The sequence below is a fragment of the Panthera onca genome, chromosome E3, assembly GCF_046562875.1.
Source record: "Panthera onca isolate mPanOnc1 chromosome E3, mPanOnc1 haplotype 2, whole genome shotgun sequence".
In the NCBI taxonomy this organism is placed as follows: Eukaryota; Metazoa; Chordata; class Mammalia; order Carnivora; family Felidae; genus Panthera; species Panthera onca.
In genome coordinates, this window is record NC_138354.1 from 17620626 (window position 1) to 17639732 (window position 19107).

At 52.9% G+C, this 19107-nt stretch overlaps 2 protein-coding genes and 1 pseudogene across 4 annotated transcripts; 1 reads left to right on the plus strand and 2 right to left on the minus strand.

The window, feature by feature from the left end:
- Positions 1–1290: 1290 nt before the first annotated feature.
- On the minus strand, positions 1291–6888 carry TGFB1I1 (transforming growth factor beta 1 induced transcript 1). 3 transcript variants are annotated; one of them, XM_060649090.3, is made up of 11 exons: positions 6777–6888; positions 5355–5470; positions 5177–5229; positions 4932–5074; positions 4680–4767; positions 4458–4563; positions 4152–4346; positions 3008–3181; positions 2653–2734; positions 2224–2372; positions 1291–1992 (listed from the first exon to the last, which is right to left on the minus strand). In XM_060649090.3, exons 1-11 carry the CDS (start codon positions 6787–6789, stop codon positions 1726–1728), a joined length of 1386 nt encoding a protein of 461 aa, XP_060505073.1. In that variant the 5' UTR covers positions 6790–6888; the 3' UTR covers positions 1291–1725. The 3 variants fall into 3 exon arrangements, with proteins under 3 accessions (XP_060505073.1, XP_060505072.1, XP_078296018.1); XM_060649089.3 differs by having other exon boundaries at positions 4449–4563; XM_078439892.1 differs by lacking the exons at positions 2653–2734; positions 6777–6888 and having other exon boundaries at positions 1752–1992; positions 4449–4563.
- A 1722-nt stretch (positions 6889–8610) lies between these two features.
- ARMC5 (armadillo repeat containing 5) lies at positions 8611–15007 on the minus strand. Its single transcript, XM_060649080.2, has 6 exons — positions 14382–15007; positions 12430–12537; positions 11544–12330; positions 10525–11030; positions 9784–9916; positions 8611–9681 (listed from the first exon to the last, which is right to left on the minus strand). The coding sequence occupies exons 1-6, from the start codon at positions 14860–14862 to the stop codon at positions 8862–8864; spliced, it is 2835 nt and encodes a 944-aa protein (XP_060505063.1). The 5' UTR covers positions 14863–15007; the 3' UTR covers positions 8611–8861.
- A 105-nt stretch (positions 15008–15112) lies between these two features.
- On the plus strand, positions 15113–16571 carry LOC132689381 (uncharacterized; annotated as a pseudogene).
- The last annotated feature ends 2536 nt before the right edge of the window (positions 16572–19107 follow it).

The window sequence follows — 19107 nt, forward strand, 5'->3', positions numbered from 1 at the left end:
AAGCAACAAATAAACACCTATTTGCATTAGATAAGCGCTATGAGGGACTAGGGAGGTGCTGCGGATGGAAACAAGGGGGAAGAGTGAACTTCACTTAAACCATCAGGAAAGTCTCCATTAGTTCATTACACATGTCACTTGTGTACTTGTTTGTCATCTGTCTCCTCTACTAGACTTCAGCTCCAAGAGGTCAAGAAGCATGTTTGCTTGGTTCCCTATGGTCTCCTTGCACTTGGTATAGAACCTGCCACAGTACGTACTCAAAGAACACTTGATGAATGAATGAATTGAGACAGGAGCTGGCCAATTTGAGCATTCTCAAGAAAGAGAGGTAGTTACCGTCCAGGAAATAGACAGCATTCCCCAGGGAGAATATATGGAAGGAGAAGAGCAGGAGGCCTGGGAAGACCTAGGAAAGGATATGGGGTGGTGAGCTCGAAGCAAGGACAGAGAACATCTTACCTTTGTCTCTTACCCACACATGCTCTCCTTGGCTACCAGGTCTTCCTTAAGTAGGAAGGACCTCTGAGAATCAATCCATCATTTTCAGCCTCAAAGGCTATAGTTTAGATCCAGATTTATAGTTTAGATCCAGGAATCCAGGCCCCCTCACTAGGGAATTGCAGAGTTCAAAGTGAAGGTTCAGGGGCTCAGAAAGGGATTTGGGGAATCAGAGCCTAAACTCCACACCTAAAAATCCCTGGCCCCACCCCTTTCTGCTGTGGCTTAGCTCCTTGACCCCTGATCTGAGTTAAAAGCCTTCTTCTGGCTCCTACAGCCCCTAGTGCTTCCTTCAGTCACTGTCTTGACCATCCCACATGTCATTCTCTGCCTAGGGGAGATGTAATGAGTCAACATAAATAAGAGGGAAGCTGTGCCTTAGTGCCCAGATCCAAAAGGTGGGCATAAACTGGTACTTCTGGATGGAACCCCTCTCTGAGGGTCTTAAAAATCTGGAAATTGGACAAGGAAGGTGGTGAGGGTGGAGACAGATTAATTGCCTATTTCTAGAATACATGGAGCTAAAGAAGTGGGGAATGAGGGTGGGAAGTTTCCACGGGGCCCAGCTTGAGCTCCTCTCCTGGCTTGCCAATATCTGTACAATCCTGCGCAGGCTCATTTGATATGTGAAGGACAGCATGCAACGGCTGAGGCTGTAGGTCCACTGCGGCCACAGGGTGATGACCTAGAACCTGCTGCAGCCAGAGACACCAGAGGCAGGGCTTCACCATGCAAGGCTTCCCCACTTCGCACCCCCACCCCAGGGCAGTCAGAGACATAGCACCAGTGTGATGTGGAACATGTTTTTATGCAGGTAGAAAAAAAGTGCTCAGAATAGTGAGGGAGCAGGGAGCAGGGATGTCTTGTCCTGTCCTCTGATTATTAGGAATTGCCCCATAAGGGGGCTCCCTCAAGGTTGGGGATAAAGTGAAGAGTTCACGCAGGGTGGCTCTACTTGTGAGACCCACTTTGGAGCAGTGTGGCTTTGAAACTGGCCAGATATTTTCTGAATTGACCACAGAGAACTTAAGAGTACAGCACCTTGGGGGTGGGGGGGTCTCTCTAGCGGGTGGGGCCTCACAGGATGGGGTGGGGAGAGCCCCAAGCTCAAAGAGCAAGGCCTTTGGGTCAGGAGAGCACGTCTTTTGGGGAAGAGTGGGGGTCTCTGGGGCCTTGGTCTCCTGGGTGGGGGCATCAGGGGCAGGTGGAGAGCCCCACAAACCATTAGCCGAAGAGCTTGATGAAGCAGGGCTGGCAGTAGGGCTTGCCTGCACGCTCTTGAAAGGAGCCCTTGGTGAGAGGGCGCAGGCAGAAGGTGCAGGTGAAGTGGTCTGGGTGGAAGCGGCGGCCCAGGGCTGACACACAGCGGCCGGTCACCGGGAGGCCACACGTAGCGCACAATGAACCACGCCGCGCGTGGAAGTGGTTCTCGCACAGAGGGCGTCCCTCGTGCTCGAAAAAGCTGCCTCCCGAGAAGGGCGCGAAGCATTCCTGGGGGAGGGTGGCCGTGAAAGGATGGGTCAGCCAACAATCCCCTGACCAGATAACTCACTTTAGGAGCTTAATAACCCACTGTGGCAACCCCACCCTCCACAGCCCCACCCCAGATGTGACACACCCTGTCTTGGGCCTAGACTCCTAGTTGGGCTCCCCTTTTGGCCCAGCTCCCCATCCACCACTCCCCGCCCCCCCACCACCACTCCTCCCCCCCTAGCAGCGCACCCTGCAGACGAAACAGTCCGGGTGCCAGAGGGCGCTGAGCGCGGATATGTAGTTATCCAGAATGGGGCCTTGACAGCCCTGGCAGCGCGGGGCGAACAGCTGCAGGAAGTCCCGGCGACAGTAGGGGCGGCCCTCACGCTCATGAAAACCTAGAGGCAGGAGCAGGGCGGAAAGAAAAGGGTGCAGGCTGCACCCAAGACTTGCAAGATCTGAGACTGGAAGGCCAGATGAGGGGTGGTCAGATTGAGCAGTAGAGAGGGAGGGATGGGGTCTAGAGTGGGGGCCTAGTGGGAGGGGATAGGATGGGGACTCGCAAGTGGGAGAGGGTGGGGCCAGAAGACTTGGAAGGTTTTAGCAGGCTGGACCAAAGTGGGTTAGGCGGGATGTTGAGCAGACCGGTGGCTTTCAAGACTGGAGCCAAGCTCTCACCCTCATCTCCGAAGGGCTCCCCACAACTGACGCAGCAGAAATGCTCTGGGTGCCAATGGGTGCCCAAGGCAGTGACCATCTTCTGTGGGGCATGAACAAGGACACTCAGTATGGCCTTCCATCCCTTCTTCCCTTCCTCTCCCACCCTGAACCTATGCAATTGGGTTTAAGTAGGAGTTTGAGGCACAAGAGACCTAACAAGGAACTTGGAAGTCAAAGAGAGTGGGTGGAGTCCAAAGGGCCTTGGACAAGGCCAAGGGGCTTAGCATGGGTGGGCGGGGGGCTGTGATTTGAATGGGGCCCACCCCACAGGCACCCTGGGTGAGGTGGGGTTTGTGGGACAGGTGCAGCTCACATGTCGGATGGGTTGATTGCAGAGGCCACAACGTGGGGAGAAGCGCTCAAAGTAGCACTCAGGGCAGAAGGGGGCTCCATCCTTCTCGAAGAAGCTGCTGCCTCCCAGGGACATGGAACAGCCACCGCAAATGAAGTGCTCAGGGTGCCAAGTACGGCCCAGCGCAGTCACCACCTGTGAGTTGAGGGTGAGGCCTGGATCAGAGTGGTCCTTGAGCTGCCATGCGCCCAATGAGCTAAGATTTACATGGCACATTTCAAGTTTGCTTTTCTTTTCTTTTTCTTTTTTTTTTTTTTTTTTTTTTTTTTTTTTTTTTTTTTTTTTACCATTTGACTCCCTTCACTCATTTCTCTCCACTCACCCTAAGAGATTAGGATGAAGAACCTAATGTTCAAGTCAGTCTGTAAGTGACAGAGATTCAACCCAGGTCTTCCAGCACAGTACTTAGGACTCTCAATAATTTTAGAAGCCCATGAAAATGTTGTAATTACTTTAAAAATCAGAAGAAAAAAATGAGCTGGAAGAAAATGATTTAATATATAATATTAAGAAATTCTTCTTCATACCAACACAGTCATAAAACACAATTTTAATTTTTAATTTAATGGAGGGAGGGACCCATGAAGGTGAAAGTGACTAGGGCCCAAAAAGGTCACAATGCCACCCTGCTGTGCTAAGATTGAAAATTCTGGGATGGAAGCAGGGCACTAAATCTAGCAAGAGGATCTAGGTCAACCACTGGGCACAGCTGTTGTCAACAACATTTACTCAGTCAATTAGCCAAGAGCCAGAGTTCACACACCGGATGCTGGTGGAGCAGAAACATCTTTTGTGGATGACTGAGAAATGGTAGGTGGCCCCAATAAGACTTTTGTGAAGACTAAGAGATGGAGGTTTGTAAGAGAGCTAGAATAGTGCCTGCACAAAGTAGAACCACAATAAATGGTAACTGAGTTGGAATTCTCATTCTCATCCTACCACTCATGTGCAATGTGACTCGGAGCTTTAGTTTCCTCATCTGTAAAATATGAACAACAGTAATACCCACTTCCCAGAGTCATTTACTAAAAGAAAACAACACAAAATCTGGCTCTCAGGATGGATCCATGGGCCTCTATCTCCCTACTCACAGTTCTCCACTTACCTGCCCAGCAATAGGTTTATTGCAGGAGCCACAGAGACCCTTGGTCTGGGTGGGAACACCACGGCGGCTGAGATCAGACTGCAGCAGTCCCAACATGGTGTCTAGGCTGCCCTTGCTAGTTGGCCCTGGTGAGGATGGGGAGCCCTCATTCACAGAGCTTGGCACTGGTGGCTGAGTTGACCCAGAGGTTGGAAGCTGCAGCAAGAAGGACATGAGAGTTGAGTCAGCAAGGCAGAAGAAGTGGATGGTTCTAAAAGGGGTTGGGGAGCCACAAATCCACACTGGCCCACCTCCTACCTGACTCACGTGGTTCTGGACACGGAAGTCAGACAGTGAAGCCATCAGCCTATCCAATTCCAGGGTGGCCGAGGTTGCTGAAGGCTTTGGGAGAACAGGGGATGGGCTGGGAGGGCTGTGAAGAACACAACTTGCGTTAGCTCAGAGCCACCCAGAATAATGAATGCTATCCTCCAGTAATTCAGGCATCTATCACCTCTCTCCCAGCTCTACCAGCCATATCAAACTCACAGGCTGGGCCTTTTCTTGTCCTCAGATTGGTCCTCCTTCTGTTCCCCTGCAGTCTCCTTGCTAGATGGGAACTGAGACATTATTTCATCTGCAGAGAGGAGAGAAGGGCACTGGATATGGGGTCATACTCTATCCCCTTCCAGTTAAGACTTGTGTCCCGTTAGCTGCTACTCTGGAAGAGTATACCCCTCAGTCTTTTCCCTTCTCCACCGTGTCCCCATCCCATCAAGGCCTATCTCTGTGACCTGGTACCTGTGATGTTGAACTGGGTAGCATTAAGTTCCTGAAGCAATCGGTCTAGTTCACAGAGGCCTGTGCCCAAGACACCACTGGAAGAGGAGAATGGAGGGGCCGCAGGAGCTGCAGGTTTTGGGGACCGAGGCTTGCACACCGTACTGGAAAACAGGGTGGAAGCCTGGGTTCAGGGGTGGGGAATCCAAGCCTCTTCACCTGAGTCTTAATTGGCTTCTACTTCCTGCAGTTCCCAGAACCCTCACCTGTACAGATGGTCCTTGTCCCCAGAAGCTCCTGAAGACTCCCCAGATCCTGTCTACAGAGAGAAGGATGCATGTGTGGGATGATAGGCCTATACTTTGCCCCACTCAAGCTCAGATTCTCCTAGCCCTGGCCAAACTTGGCCCTAGTATCACCCCAGTCCCCCACATTTGATCTCACCTGTGACTGGTGGCCATAGGGCAGGGGAGATGTGAAAGGCTCCGGAGACCTCTCTTTTGGAGCCCCTGACCTTGGCATGTGTGAGGTGGTGGTCTCCAGGTCAGACAGCAGGGCATCTGCAGGGGAGAGTCCGTCAGGATGAGAAGTTGAGAGGTTAAGGTTAGAGCAGAGACAGGGACTTAAGAGATTAGAAGATAAGAGTTCCAAGTAGGCAGTAGTTGAGGAGGACAGAAGCCAGTATTAAGAGCAGAAGTTAAGAATCAGATGGAAACACAGACCAGACCAAGGCAGAGAAGTAGAAGTGCAGCAGGGAATATTTATGACCAAAAACATCCCAAATGGCTCATCTTGGGAGTCATGCACAAAAACCACCTGATTCTTTTACTTTCTGCATCTTCCCTGATGCAGTCAAAATTGACGATTTACGCAAGCCAAATCTGGCTTCACCCCAAATTGCTCAGTTGGCTGTATGCCTGGCACCCCGTTTTCTGGTTGGATGCTCTTTCTGCCCACTAATTCCTGCTCCCCTCCCCCACCTAAACAGACTCGCTCAGCTCTGGCACAACTCCAGGTACTGGGTCCCACCCTATGCTCCTCATTGGCAGGTCTCCTGGGACCTGCTTTCTGATTGGCTTATTTTCCATACAAGCCGGTTACCCCTACTGAGCAGCACCCCCTACTGAAGGGTGCCTGAACCCCTTCTCTTCCATGGAGAGTACAGCCTTTCCAACAGACCAGGAGGAGGAGATGCCTGGGTCCTCCTTCTTCCTCCAAGACAACCCCCCACACCCACCCATCCTCAGAACAAGATCCTTTGAATCCTTTCCTTTCCAGAACCTAGAAGTCCCTACTCCTTTATTCATCTCTGAGTACCACAGCGGAACCCTTAACCTCTTCCTGGCATCTTGGCACTCATCTGTTCTCTTTCTAGGCGGAAAGACCCGACCCCTACCATACTTAGGGTCCCTTAACTCTTTTCTTCTCTTAAACTCTGAGCAGGCCCATTTTCTTCTCGAGAATTCGATTTCATATTCTCCCTTCCCATCTACTTTCCCAGGCCTTGACCCCAAGACCCCTTTAACCCTTCCCTTCCCAGAGCCCCTGAGCCCAGGCGCCCACTGGCAGGCGCTGCACCTCCCTGCCCATCCGTCAGCAGCCTGTGATGGAGGGAGCTGAGTGAGGGAAGAAGGGAGGGAGCTGAGCGAGGGAAGAAGGGAGGGAGCGGCCAGTCCGGGAAAGGCAGGAAGGGAGAGGCAGGAAGGGGGACGTGGAGTCGGAAAGGAGGCGCGGGCAAAGACCAGAATCAAGAAGACAGAAGGCAGGGATGGGGCGATTTGGGGAGTGCAAGGGGGCTCCAGGATGAGGAAGCCGGTCTAGATGGTGGTGAGGAGCTGGGGATAAGGGGACCCGAGCCCCACTCACCCAGGTCCTCCATGGCGGGGCACGGGCGCACCGCGCGGGGCGAGCAGGGCGGGGGCTGTGTCCGGTGGGGGCGGGGGGTGAGGGACGTCCGGGAGTTGGAGGCCCGGCCGTGACCATGTAAGGAAGCCGGGACCCGCTGGGATGGAGCTGGTGGGGGGCGGGAGGGGGGGGGGTGGGTAGCGAGGGTGCAAAGAACGGGAGAACCCAGGATGGGGGCGTGTAAAGGAAGGAGGGCCAAGGCCCACCCAGGCCCAGCCCGCCTGTCTGCCGCAGAGGCAGCCACACCCCAGCCTTGGCCTCAGCTACAGGGAGCCCCAGGCTGCCTGAGCCAAAGTCAGAGAAGAGGCTCTCCCAGACCAAGCTGGAGATCCTCTGCTCAGTGAGACTCTTAGACCAGACTGAGGCCCCCAAGCAGACACCCCCCACCAAGGCTAGCACCCTGAGTCCTTGATAGAGCCCCTGTCCACTCAGGCCATTCCAGAGAGACTTGCCCCAGACAGAATTGTTGGGTTGCGGGCAGAAGTGATCATTCTAAGGATCAGTTAGACAGCAGGTTTCAGGGACATTCCCTTAGAGACCCTGATAGCAATGACATGAACAGATCCCAAATGGCACATATACTAGACACAAATCTCTCAGAAATGGAGACAGATAGACACAATGAACTCTCCCATCCTCTAAGCCAGGACCTTCTCTCCAAAAATTGGAACCAAACATATAGACACAGGTAAACTGAACCCAGGCCCAAGCCCCATGCAGACTCAGGGAAAACACTTTCAGGCAACCAGACCACAGCCAGCCTTCAAGACAAAGCCTTTCCCCAACACTGAGGCGACCCTTGGGAAAGAGCCCTTTCCCAAGATACTGGTGAACACAGAGAAGACACAGACCCCATCCACAAAGGAACAAGGGGCCTTTCCTCGACTGAGACCCCTGGAAATCAAGGTGGAAGTGAACACTTAGAGCGGAGTTTGGACAGACACAACAGTGTTGCAGTCCCTGGACTGTGGGTCTCAACCCAGCAGCAAATTAAAACAACCTGGGAAGCTTTTTAAAAATACTGATGCCCAGAGCATCCTCCCCTCAGTCCAATTCAATGAGAAAGAGCCTAGGCATCAGTATTTTTAAAAAGCTTTCTGGGTAGTTCTAATGCACAACCCAAGAACAGAGACCTGGACACTCACAGAAGCAGAGATAGCAAGTGTCAACCTTAGCTCCCCAGAAGCTAACTGGCAGCCAGTCCGGGCACCCTCCTTGAAGTCAGGCTGCCACCTGAGTGGTTTAGTGATCTGGGATCCTGGTGATGTAGATCCTGCCTTGAGAGATCATACACAGTGCAACATAAGCTGAATACAACCCGGAGCTCTGGCCCTCTCTGAGCAAAACTAAGACAGGGGTTTGGGGACTCTAGGAACATAGAGGTCTTCCTTCAGGCTAATAGCAGAAGGACACTTCGTCCAAGAGATGAAAACAGACACAGAGACTGAAGACCCAAGATGAGCAAAGGTCACTCAGGAAACAGTAATGCCAAGGCCTTGGACATACATCCCCACACTCACATTTCCTCAGCCCAGCCCCTTCAAAAGACACTAACCAAAGTCTGTATGTCTAGCTGGATACCTGAGCAATGAAGTTGCATAAGCAGAAAGCAGGCTTCTCCCAGTACTCTACTCTATCCCAGGACTCCAGGAACCACTGCATAATTACTTATTAAACTCCTACATGCCAAGGGTGGCCTGTGTTGAGACACATCAACTTGGACAAGACCCTGTTTGATGGGTGAAGGGAGTGGGGGGACTCCCACAGGAAAGTAAGCAGAGACACCACACAATAGGGGTATCCAATTCCAAAGTTTTTAATCTCAACTCTGGAAGGCTGGCCCAGGCCAGGTGCCTGGAGCCCTGGGCCGTTCTTCATCTGTGGGTCCCACACTCGGACCCTGGCGTCTTCAGACCATCATCCTGGGGTACAGCTCCATTCTCTCATCGGTCCTCAATGGTGACTTCTGCTCAGCTTCCTCTTATGCTGCTCTGAGGGAGTCCTCCTTCATAGCCAACTCATCCTTGGATCCCCTCCCAGGGGACATCAACAGTCTAAGCTGGAACCCTTGCCCCCGAATTCAACCCCCATTACCACAGCCAGTAAAGCCTCAGTCAGCGGCCCTGCCTCCTCGCCTGCTGCCTCCACAAGCCCCACTAAGGCCAAGGCCCGTTTCCGAGGGCACTGCCCTGGCCCCAGAGCCCAGCGGGCACAATGGGCAACCAATCGGGGCCGGCCCAGGCGGAATACTTCACCCACTGACTCTGGGCCACCATGGGGTCCCAGGTGGATGTGGCCCACAGCCTCTTCCAGCTCCTCCTCCAGCCCAGGGAGCAAAAAACGGCCAGCAGCCTCCAGTGCCTCCTCAGCCTCTGAGCCCAGCAGGGGCTGGCCTGGTGGGGGAACAGGCCCCAGTGTAGCGCCACAGCCCCGGCAGCCATGCAAGTGATGCAGGATAGGCCAGGCTGCACTGGGTGACAGGCCTCGAAGTGGCACCAGGTCCATCTGGGCTTCGGCAAAGCTGCCAGCTAGCAGGGCCCGGAAGAAAGGGGAGGCAGTAGCTGAGGCAGCTCGCTGGGCAGGGAGCTGTAGGCCTGAGTCCAGTAGGAAATGAAGGTCAGGGGCTGGGATGGGGGCTGGGCCCAGCAGATGTTCATAAAGGCAAGGGGAGGGGGCATCTAGATCCAAAGGGATTGTAGGTGCGAGGGCTGGGCTCACAGTGGGAGACACCAGGCCTTGGAGGCAGGAAAGGGAGTCCGCAGCAAAGAAGAGGAAGAGTGGATGTGGAGCTGGCCGAGTTAGTGCTGAGAGGAGGAGCCGGAGGCCGCCCTGGTCCAGAAGTAGCCGGCGCCACAGAGAGGGCTTCCTTTGGGAAGAAAGGGAATCTTTCAGAAGGTGAAAAATGGTGGCATTAGGGAATGGCAACCTTGCTCCCCTGATCCCTATGAGGCACCCACATCCCCCTCACCGACAGATGAAGGGCAGGGTCAGTGCACAGGCCACGCGGTCCTCAGGGCTTCCTGAGAGCAGCAGATGAGTGAGGGCGCCCACTCCAAAGGGTGATTCAGCCTGCACAGTCAGGTTCTGCAGCAGCATCTCACCTGCAGAGATGGGCAGAGCAAGTCAGGTTGGGAGTTGATGTCCCAACTCTGGGTCCTTCAAAGGAATGAGGCTAAAACCTCACGGCATGGAAGGGGGTAGGACTGCAGGCCCTAGAGGGAAAGGGTCCAGATGCTAGGAACTGAAGATCAAGGGCAAGAACAAAGTGTGATAGTCAGGGCGTACGTACATCTGGGTTCTAAAGGACTCATAATCTGCAGTCAAGACACAGAAGACAGGGCAGTCCCTGGCAGTGTTGGGATTGGTGGGGGGGCTAGGAGGATATGGTGCCTGAGCCAGAGTTTTCTACTCAGTGTGCCCAGTGGGAAGGCAATCAGGATAGTGCAGAACCAAGAGCATATTGGGTAATGAAATACAGACAAACATGATTCTAAGTTGTTAGGACCAAGCCTGGTGTTGGGGTACACAGGCCCCAAGACTTGGGCAGAGGATGGAGCGGAACTTTGCATGCTGGGAGTCCCTCCCTCTTCCCACCTGGTGACTGAGGTTGGATGGTGGGCTGGGCAGGGCAGTGAGAAAGCTATGAACAGCAGAGTGAGGTTCTCAGTCCAGAACCAGAGGGGGATGGGGCCTCTTATGGGGGACACACCCAGCTCCCGGTGCTGGCGTCGAACTGGGCGGGCACGCGGCGTGGGCCAATCATCCGGGGCAACACCTAACACAAGCCAGGCACGCAGCAGTGCAGCACCATAGCTGCGCACAAAGGCCTCGAGACAGGCAGGGTTGCAGGTAAGGCGTGCCAGGATGCGCAGTGCACGTGGGCTCGGTGGACCCGGTGAGCCCGTCACATAGGCCAGCAGGCCACATAGGGCTGGGCTGGTCACCAATGCCCCACTTGGGTCGGGAGCCTGGGAGAAGCGCGACAGTAGCAGCAGCGCTGGCCCCTCGCGGCCCCAAGGCTCCTCAGAGGTGGCGGCAGGGCTGCGGCCAGGTGTGCGCAGTGTGCGAGGCATCCGCAGTGAAGCTGGGCCCAGGGTGGGGCTGGTTGGCTCAGCTGGCTCCGGTGGCGGTGGAGGTGGGGGACATCGCTCAGGGGACCAGTCAGGAGAGATGTCTCCCGGGCCTGCGGCGTAGCCTTCAGAGATCAGCCATGACCTGTAGAGGGGAAAATGGGGAGACTGAACCCAGAACCACAACAAAGGAGCAGAGCCAAAGAGCTGTCATGTAAAACTAAGTGACTGAAGCCAGGGAGAGGAAATGAGGCCAGGGGGGATAGGAGAGAAAGGGAAATGGGGAAAAATACCCCAACTCAGTCAGCAATTACTGATACCTATTATGTACGAAGTCCAGTATTAGGTACCGGGCATGAACAGTAAGAAAACTAAAGTCCCCATCCTACCAGAGTTTATATTCTATTGAGGGGTGAACAGACAACAAAGTAAAAATGGTCCAGTGAACCTGTCTGGGTCCCAAAGTTCAGAGGTGCTGGCGTAGAGCCAAGGCCAAAGATGGACTCAGGAAAAAGAATGTTTAATGATGACTAGAAAGTGGTCATGTCCGGGGAGAATGAGGAATCAGGAATCAGAGTCAACAAGAGTTGACTGAGATAGAATGGGGTAGTGAAGACAGCCAGAGTCCTCAACCCACAGCAATCAGGTGGGGATTCACCTTAGGCTTCGGAAGCTTCCAGCTTCTGCCCGCTCAGGGGTCCGCTCCTCAGGAAAGTCCCAGGAAGCAGCTTCTCTTCCCTCTTCTTCCTCATCACCAGCATCACCACACAGCTGCCCAGCCAAGAGAGGTACAAGTCCCAGAGCCTGTAGCCGGCCCAGGGCTCCAGTATCATACAGGAAGCCCACGAGGGCAGCCACGACACGAAGGTGCCAGGCACTGGCACGAGGGTCCCGTAGCAGGCCCATCAACAGCTCCAAACCACCAGCATCCCGCAGCCGGGCCCGGTTGATGGCCTCCCGGCACAGCAGGCACACGGCTCGTACCAGGGGCTGCTGAGAGGCTGGGCCAGCCCCATTAGGTCCCCTGCGCCGCCGGAGTTCACCCAGTAGTACTTCCACACCCCCAGCATTGCCCAATGCAGGCCGTACAAGGCCCTGGGCACACAGGTTGGCAAGGATCAAGATAGTTGCCTCCCGTACTGCCTTTTTGGGGTGGGAGGCCAAACTGACCAGTGGGCCTAATCCTCCACCCAGACTTAGCTGCTCAGCACAGGCCCGGGAGCAGCCTCGACTCAGCTCTAAGAGGGCACGGACTAGGGCCAAGGTCAGTGCAGGGTCTGGGGCAGCGGCCAGAAGCTCAGCCAGAGGGCGTACTGCTCCCTGCTGTGCCAGGGCCAGGCGGTGCTGGGGTGAGTCGGCCAGGTTGCGGAGGGCACGCACCACACTCTGCAGGCACTGGGAGTCCTGGCAGGCTGTCAGGCTCTCAACCAGCAAGGGAACAGCACCTGGAGAGGGAAAAGGAGTACAAAGAGTGAGCAAGGAGATACCTACGCTCCTTCTCCCACGCCAAGCCCTAGCTAACTCCACACTCATAGCTTTCTCACCAGCAGAATGGATGTCCCCACAGCTCTCAGGTTCCATGGCTAAGTTCCCCAGAGCACGGGCTGTTCTGTTCTGGATGCTGTCTGTCTTCACGCACTGAAGAATAGTCACTGCAAGATAATTTGGTCTCTTGAGGGTCCTGCCCCTTCTTGTCTCTCTCATTAATGACCTTAAGAATGTGGCCTGAGAGGGTCAGGGAAGGCCTCCAGAAGAGGCTGACACTTACTGGATCTGAAAGGTTAAATAGGTAGGTATTTGTTAGAAAGATAGTGGATGGGGGTGCTACAGGGCATTTCAAGTTTGGAAGCAGCCTTTGCAAAGGCCCAGAAGTGAGATCCAATGTCTGTGCTATGCCCTCATGAAGGGCCTCAAATGCCAGCCCAAGGGATCAGGCAGGACTTGAATATGAGGGCACTGGGAACCACAAAGGGTTTTAAGAATAGAAATGAAGTGATACAATCTGGTAGCCATGGGGAGAATGGATTATAGGGAAAAAGAGTAAGGCAGGGAGAGAGGCAAGGAGACTCTTGTTAAGGTGAGAAAGGACAGTGGCTTAAAGCAAGTCAGCTACCACCACAGCTCAGCACATGGGCACCAGTCTCTGGGCACATGAAAGAAGAAGGAATAAATGTGGACGGACATAGGAGTTATTTAAAATGCAGAAAAGGGGCGCCTGGGTGGCTCAGTCAGTTAAGCGTCTGACTTTGGCTCAGGTCATGATCTCACAGTTCATGGGTTCGAGCCCTGCATCGGGCTCTGTGCTGACAGCTCAGAGCCTGGAGCCTGCTTCAGATTCTGTGTCTCCCTCTCTCTCTGCTCTCTCCCCACTCATACTCTGTGTCTCAAAAATAAATAAATGTTAAAAACAAATTTTTAATACAGAATAGTGATTGAATGATGAGAGTTATATGCTAATAACAAGATCTATAATTTATTGAGGACTTATTAATGTGGCAGGCCTCTTGTCAAACACGTTATGGTCCAGATGCATTTTATACAATTTAAAAATATGTTAAATTTTAGTTTTGTACAAAAAAATTAAGATTTCATCAAAACTGGCATAATTTCAGGGCGCCTGGGTGGCTCAGTCGGTTGGGTGTCTGACTTCAGCTCAGGTCATGATCCCACGGTCCAAGAGTTCAAGCCCTGTGTCAGGTTCTGTGCTGACAGCTCAGAGCCTGGAACTTGCTTTGGATTCTGTGTCTCCCTCTCTCTGCCCCTCCCCCACTCATGCTCTGTCTCTCTCTCTCTCTGTCAAAAATAAATAAACATTAAAAAAAAAAAAAAGCTGGCATAATTTCATAACCGGTAGGCACTCTGTAAACTGTGTTCACATTGCCACAAGGTGGCGCCAACTTAGCTGGTAAACAAACGCTTGCGATCTTTTGTTAGGATTTGTTCTTATTGTGCTGGTTTTTAATACCTCAAAGTACCCAGTCTTAGAATATCTGCGTTCAATGTTTGTACTCGGCTTCTCACTACTTCAATTTTGTAAGGTAGCTATTATTATTCACTTTTACAACAAGGAATTCTAGCCTCGGTTCTCTCGGTCTAGCTCACGGCAGAAAACCACAACTTCTGACCTCAAGTTCACCAAATGGGAGCTCTGCACAGGGCCACTCAGTAGGCATGGAGTGTCTGCTATAAACCTCATAAATGGAGGGTAAGAATTACCCAAAAGTCACCAAATAACCCTTTGGTCTCCAGTAGCTCGGATTCGAGGGATGTGCCCAACAACCAACACGCAGGTAATGGCTGTAATTATCTGATCTGGTCACGATTGGGTATCATCTATAAGGAAGGCTTGAAGGTTTGAGAGCCGGGGGGGAGGTTGCACGGTCTAAAGGCGTGTTCTTCCAGCATACAACACAAAGAACTCAAGACTCCGCCCAAGCCCAGACAAGGAAGGATTTGTGAGTGGAATCCTTCTAGGAAATGAGGGCGGAGCACTTACCCAAAGAGAGAATGCCTCCGAGCCTGCGCACTTCAGTCCGGCACGCCCCTTCCGTACAGCAGTTGGCTAGGATGCTGAGCGCCAAGTCCAGGGTCTTGCGCAGGCGCGCTGGCGGCGAGGGCGACGACGACGACGACGCAGAGGAGGGGGCAGGGCCCGACGAGGGGGCGGGGCCATCATAAATCGCTGACTCGACCGACGAGGGGGCGGAGCCTGAGCCAGCCTGGGACGGGGCGGGACCCGCTGCCGCCGCTCGCCGCAGCAGCGCGAGAAGGGGGCGGAGCCCGCCGCGCGCCCGGAAGCGCTCGATTCCCCCTGCTGCCTTGACGTGGCGTGTGCGGAGGGCTAAGAGCGCACGGCCCAAGGGTGTCTCGTTGGTAGCTGTGTCCTTTCCCCCACCTAGACCCTCCCCGGCCGCCGCTGTGAGCTGCGCGAGGCAGAACGAGAGCGAGTCCGTGAGAGTCGGTTTCGCAGCCGCCATCTTGGCTCAGGCCTAAGGCTCCGCCCCCCTCCTTGCCGTCCGTCCAAGGGAGCGGAACTGGAGGAGGGGCGTGGCCACGCACCTCCTCTCTGACGCTTTTTAAGTAGCGCCGCCGCAGTTATTTTGCAAGTTGGAAGTTGTAGTTCTCAATCCCGGCCCTCTGGACAGTCGCTGAAGGCACGTAGAGTAATGGTTATCTAATCGTGCGAACCCAAGAATCGTGTGCGGTGCATGTTGGGATATGTAGTCCGCGCCTTGCTTAGTACGCTTAGGTTATAGGACGGAGGGGAAACTCTCAGGCGGCTCGCAGTGGGCTGGTTCTTTTGGAGAACCCAGACGTCCGACCATGGAGTCTCAGTACCGTGCTGCCCCAAGTGACGTGGCTATTCCGTCCCCCGCGGGTCCACCACAGCGACCCTCCCTTTTCCTTCCGGCTCGCTTCGCTGCCCACAGTGATGGCCAGGGCACCGAAGTCCGTGCTGACGGACTCAGGACCGCGAGCAAGGCCAAAAGGGTCAAGTTGCTGTTAGTGGCCGCAGATTGGGAGCTCTTGCTCAGTCAAGTGAATGAGAGGGTTAAACCTACCGAGACCGTTCCCTGCCACTTCCTAGAGCGGCACGGGCTATTGGGCATTTCCGCTTCCGGTGCTGGATTCCCTGGGTTCCGAATGTCTTGCCGCTGTGCTTGTGAACTGAATGGGTGGTTTTTAGGAAACGGGGCTTTATTCACGGCGATGCAGTCAACGTCGCCAGAAGTGGCAAGGGAGAACTAAGACGGGGCGGAGCGGCAGGGAACTGGACATCCCAAGGAAACCCTGAGGTTCACCCTCTTTAGCGGAGTTGTTCCACCAGAGCTGCCCTCCCTGGTGTGGCTGCGATAGCCGGCCGCCTGGGAAATGCTGCTGGACTTGGAATGCCTATGTAGGTTGAGCTCTGGCCCAGGGAAGAAGCTTCTGACAGGACAAACTGTCCTGCACTCCCCAAAGCCTTCGGGTGCCGGGCGTGTGGACTGATCGCAGCGTACCTCCCTGACCTTCTTCACCACCAAAGCAGCCATGTGGGTGGCAAGCCTTGTAGTGTTGTTCGGAGTGTGGCAAAAGCTTCCAACGTGGCTTAGATTTAGTTAAGCACTACCAGATACACACCGGCGAGAAACCATACCTCTGCCATGCGTGTGGCTGTTGCTTCAGTCTGAGATCCAATCTCTTGCCACACCGTAGTTTCCCACTCAGGGTTCTGGCCCCACAAATTCCCAGAGTGTGGGGAGGCTTTTGGCCGCAGATCTGACTTGGTTAAACACCAACGGCAGCATACCAGTGAGAAGTCCTGTACATGCTGAATGTACTAAGACTCGGCGTTAGTTCCAATCTAATCCAGCGCCAGAGCGCCCACACAGGCAAGAAACCCTACTGTTGTGGGGACTGCAGGAAGAGCTTCAGCTTTAGCTCCAACCTGTTACAGTACCAGCGCTCACACGGGTGTGAAGCTCTTACTGCTTTGCCTGGTGCAGTGACAGCTTTGGGCACAGCTCTTATCTGCTCAAGCCCCAATGTTCACACACTGGGGAGAAGCCTTATAATTGCTGTGAGTGTGGCAGGAATTTCACAGTTTGGACTGCCTATGACACAAACATACACACGTAATGAAGAATGATCCTTCAAGTGTTCTGAGTGTGGCTGTGGCTTTAGTGAGTGCATCCAATGCACTGAACACCAGCACATCCACTTGGGTGAATGACCCTTTGCCTGTTCAGAATGTGACAAAATCTTCTCCCACAGCCCCAAGCTCCTTAAACACCAATGCTACCATATAGGCAAGAAGCCCTATAAGTACTCCAGTTGCAGCAAGAGTTTTGTAGACAGTTCAAGTTTGCTGCAGCACCAACATACTCAGGTCAGAAGCCTTACACTTGCAGTGAGTGTGGTAAGAGCTTCAGCCAGAGCTCCTACCTGCTCATCCATCAGGTGGCCCAGAGGGTGAAAAGCCCTATGTCTGCCTGCACTGTGGCAAGGCATTTGCCCACAGCTCCAACCTAGGCCAACACCAACAGATGCACCAGGGTGGCAGCCCCTGCCAATATCCCTGGGTTCAGTTTCAGCCCAAACTTCAGTTCTAACTTTGCTCCAGTCCTCAAGGAGCCTGAGCGGACCAGCATCTCTAACCAAACCTCCTTTCTGCTCCTCTAGGGCTGTTGATTCATGGACTGAATCAGAGAACCCCAGGCTGGAAGAATTATAACCAGTAGAGCTGGGATTACTGTTTTCAAAGAACCTTCCAAGAAAAGAAAGCTTAGCCCTGTTTTTTGAGGCCTCAGAGACAAAATGCCAGCTGGAGGGAGAGTTTTTGGCTGGTAGGAGCTATCCAGTACTGGCGCAGCTGCTTCTAGATGTAGGACATCCTTGGCAGCTGCTGATCCCTTCATGGGCCTAGGGAATGATCCCTCCATGGGCCTAGGGATTAATCATTTCAAGAGCAACAACTGCCTCATCCCAGAGGAATGGGACAAGATTCCAGGCACCCCTTGAGGAACATAATTGGTGGGGGGACTTAACCTCCAAAGGGGACCATAAGGAAGGCTGTATTCTAACAGAAAGACCAGAAAAATTGTACTTGGGACCATTATGTGAGCTCTGGGATATATGACCCCTGTGAAAGATAATTGTCTTTACAGAGTGAAGCTAGGGCTGGTGGGGCCCGGGCCAAAGCAAAGGACCAGGAGCCCTATCTGTTGAGTTTGTGCTTTGTGACATTTCTAGGCAGGAGCAAAAGGCCCAAGGTTTGTCATAGGCCCCTTTCCCTTCTTTCACCCCTTCCCTTGCAGGTTCCCCAAATCCTTTGTCCGATCCATCAACAGAGGAAAAAATGGTAAAGATTCACTTGTGCCTGGACATTGAGGACTGAACATGGCCCTTTTGCCTAGGCATGGGACAGAGCTGCCCAAATAAATGCACTTCTATTACAGAAGTTAGAAGGAGCCTTCCCAAAGCCCTACATAATCTGTGCCCAAGCCCTTCCCATAGCTGTCTGTGTTCCTGGGAGAGACACAGGCTAGTCTTTTTGAGGTCAGAGGAGATTTAATGCCCACATCTGTGGGACCATCTTTCCATCATTAGCCCCATGCATGTAGCACCCTGTCCCCAAATTTTGCCTTCTTTTATCAGGCTTGCTATGTCTAGAGTTGTACTCATAGAGAATAGGGGTAAAAGGAAGGAATGTGAAGAAATCACTGTCTCAGTTTCCAGCAGCATGTCCAGGCCTATCTCCTCCTAGCTATGTGATCTTGGACAGGTCTACCTCTTCTGATCTTCAGTTTCTTTATCTGTAAAACAGAAATGATGATGGCTACCTCACTAGGTACTATTGAGGATTCCATGGGATCACCTACATGAAACACCTGGGTCAAGGGACTGACTAAACCTCAGTTCTCCTATCTCCTTAAAAGTCTAGAGCCCTTTCGCTGGTGGTGTCATTCAGTAAGTATTATGCCAGCTCATGTGCTAGCTCCTCCCTAAAGTTACAGAAATGAGCAAGACAGCCTCTGTCCTGGGGTAGCTTGGTGTCATAAAGGAGATGGACTCAGGACTAGTAACAGCACAGAGTGCAAAATCCTGGTGGTGGAGAAAGAGCCTAACCTGAACCAAGTCTGAGAGGCTTCAATGAGGTGACATCTGATTAATACTACTTCACTTCTCAAACCGGGAGAAACAAATGCTCCTAGCCTGGGGTTAGTGATGAAGGGAAGGATTCTTGCCATGTTTCCCATCAGTGGCACTTCAAAGAGCACAAGCTAGGGTCTGAATTGGAGGCCTGAACCCAGTGTGCACATGGTTGGCACTCAGTAAATAGTTGTTATGATCAGGTCCTGTTTATACCGCTTACCTGTGTTGGGATTCACCTTCCTCAGAGCCATATTGTAATCTATAAAATCTATAACTTTATATGAATATTAGGTATGTGGTAGAGTTGGGCATGGGACAAGACTGATTTGCAAAATCCCTTCAGAGAACTGCAGGTTAATTTCTCTGATTAAGGCAAGTATCATTGGCCTCCATCTTCTCTAAAATTGTTATGTGCTGCTCATAAATATCTTCTTCTCTCCTTTAGGTAATATTTAATTTTTCAAAGTGTTCCCTGTAGTTTAAGGACTTTTTCCCCCTTGCTGCTTCCAGGATTCTTTCATTGTCTGTGTATTTTGTGAATTTGACTGATATGCCTTGGTGATGGTTAATTTTGTTTAATTTAATGG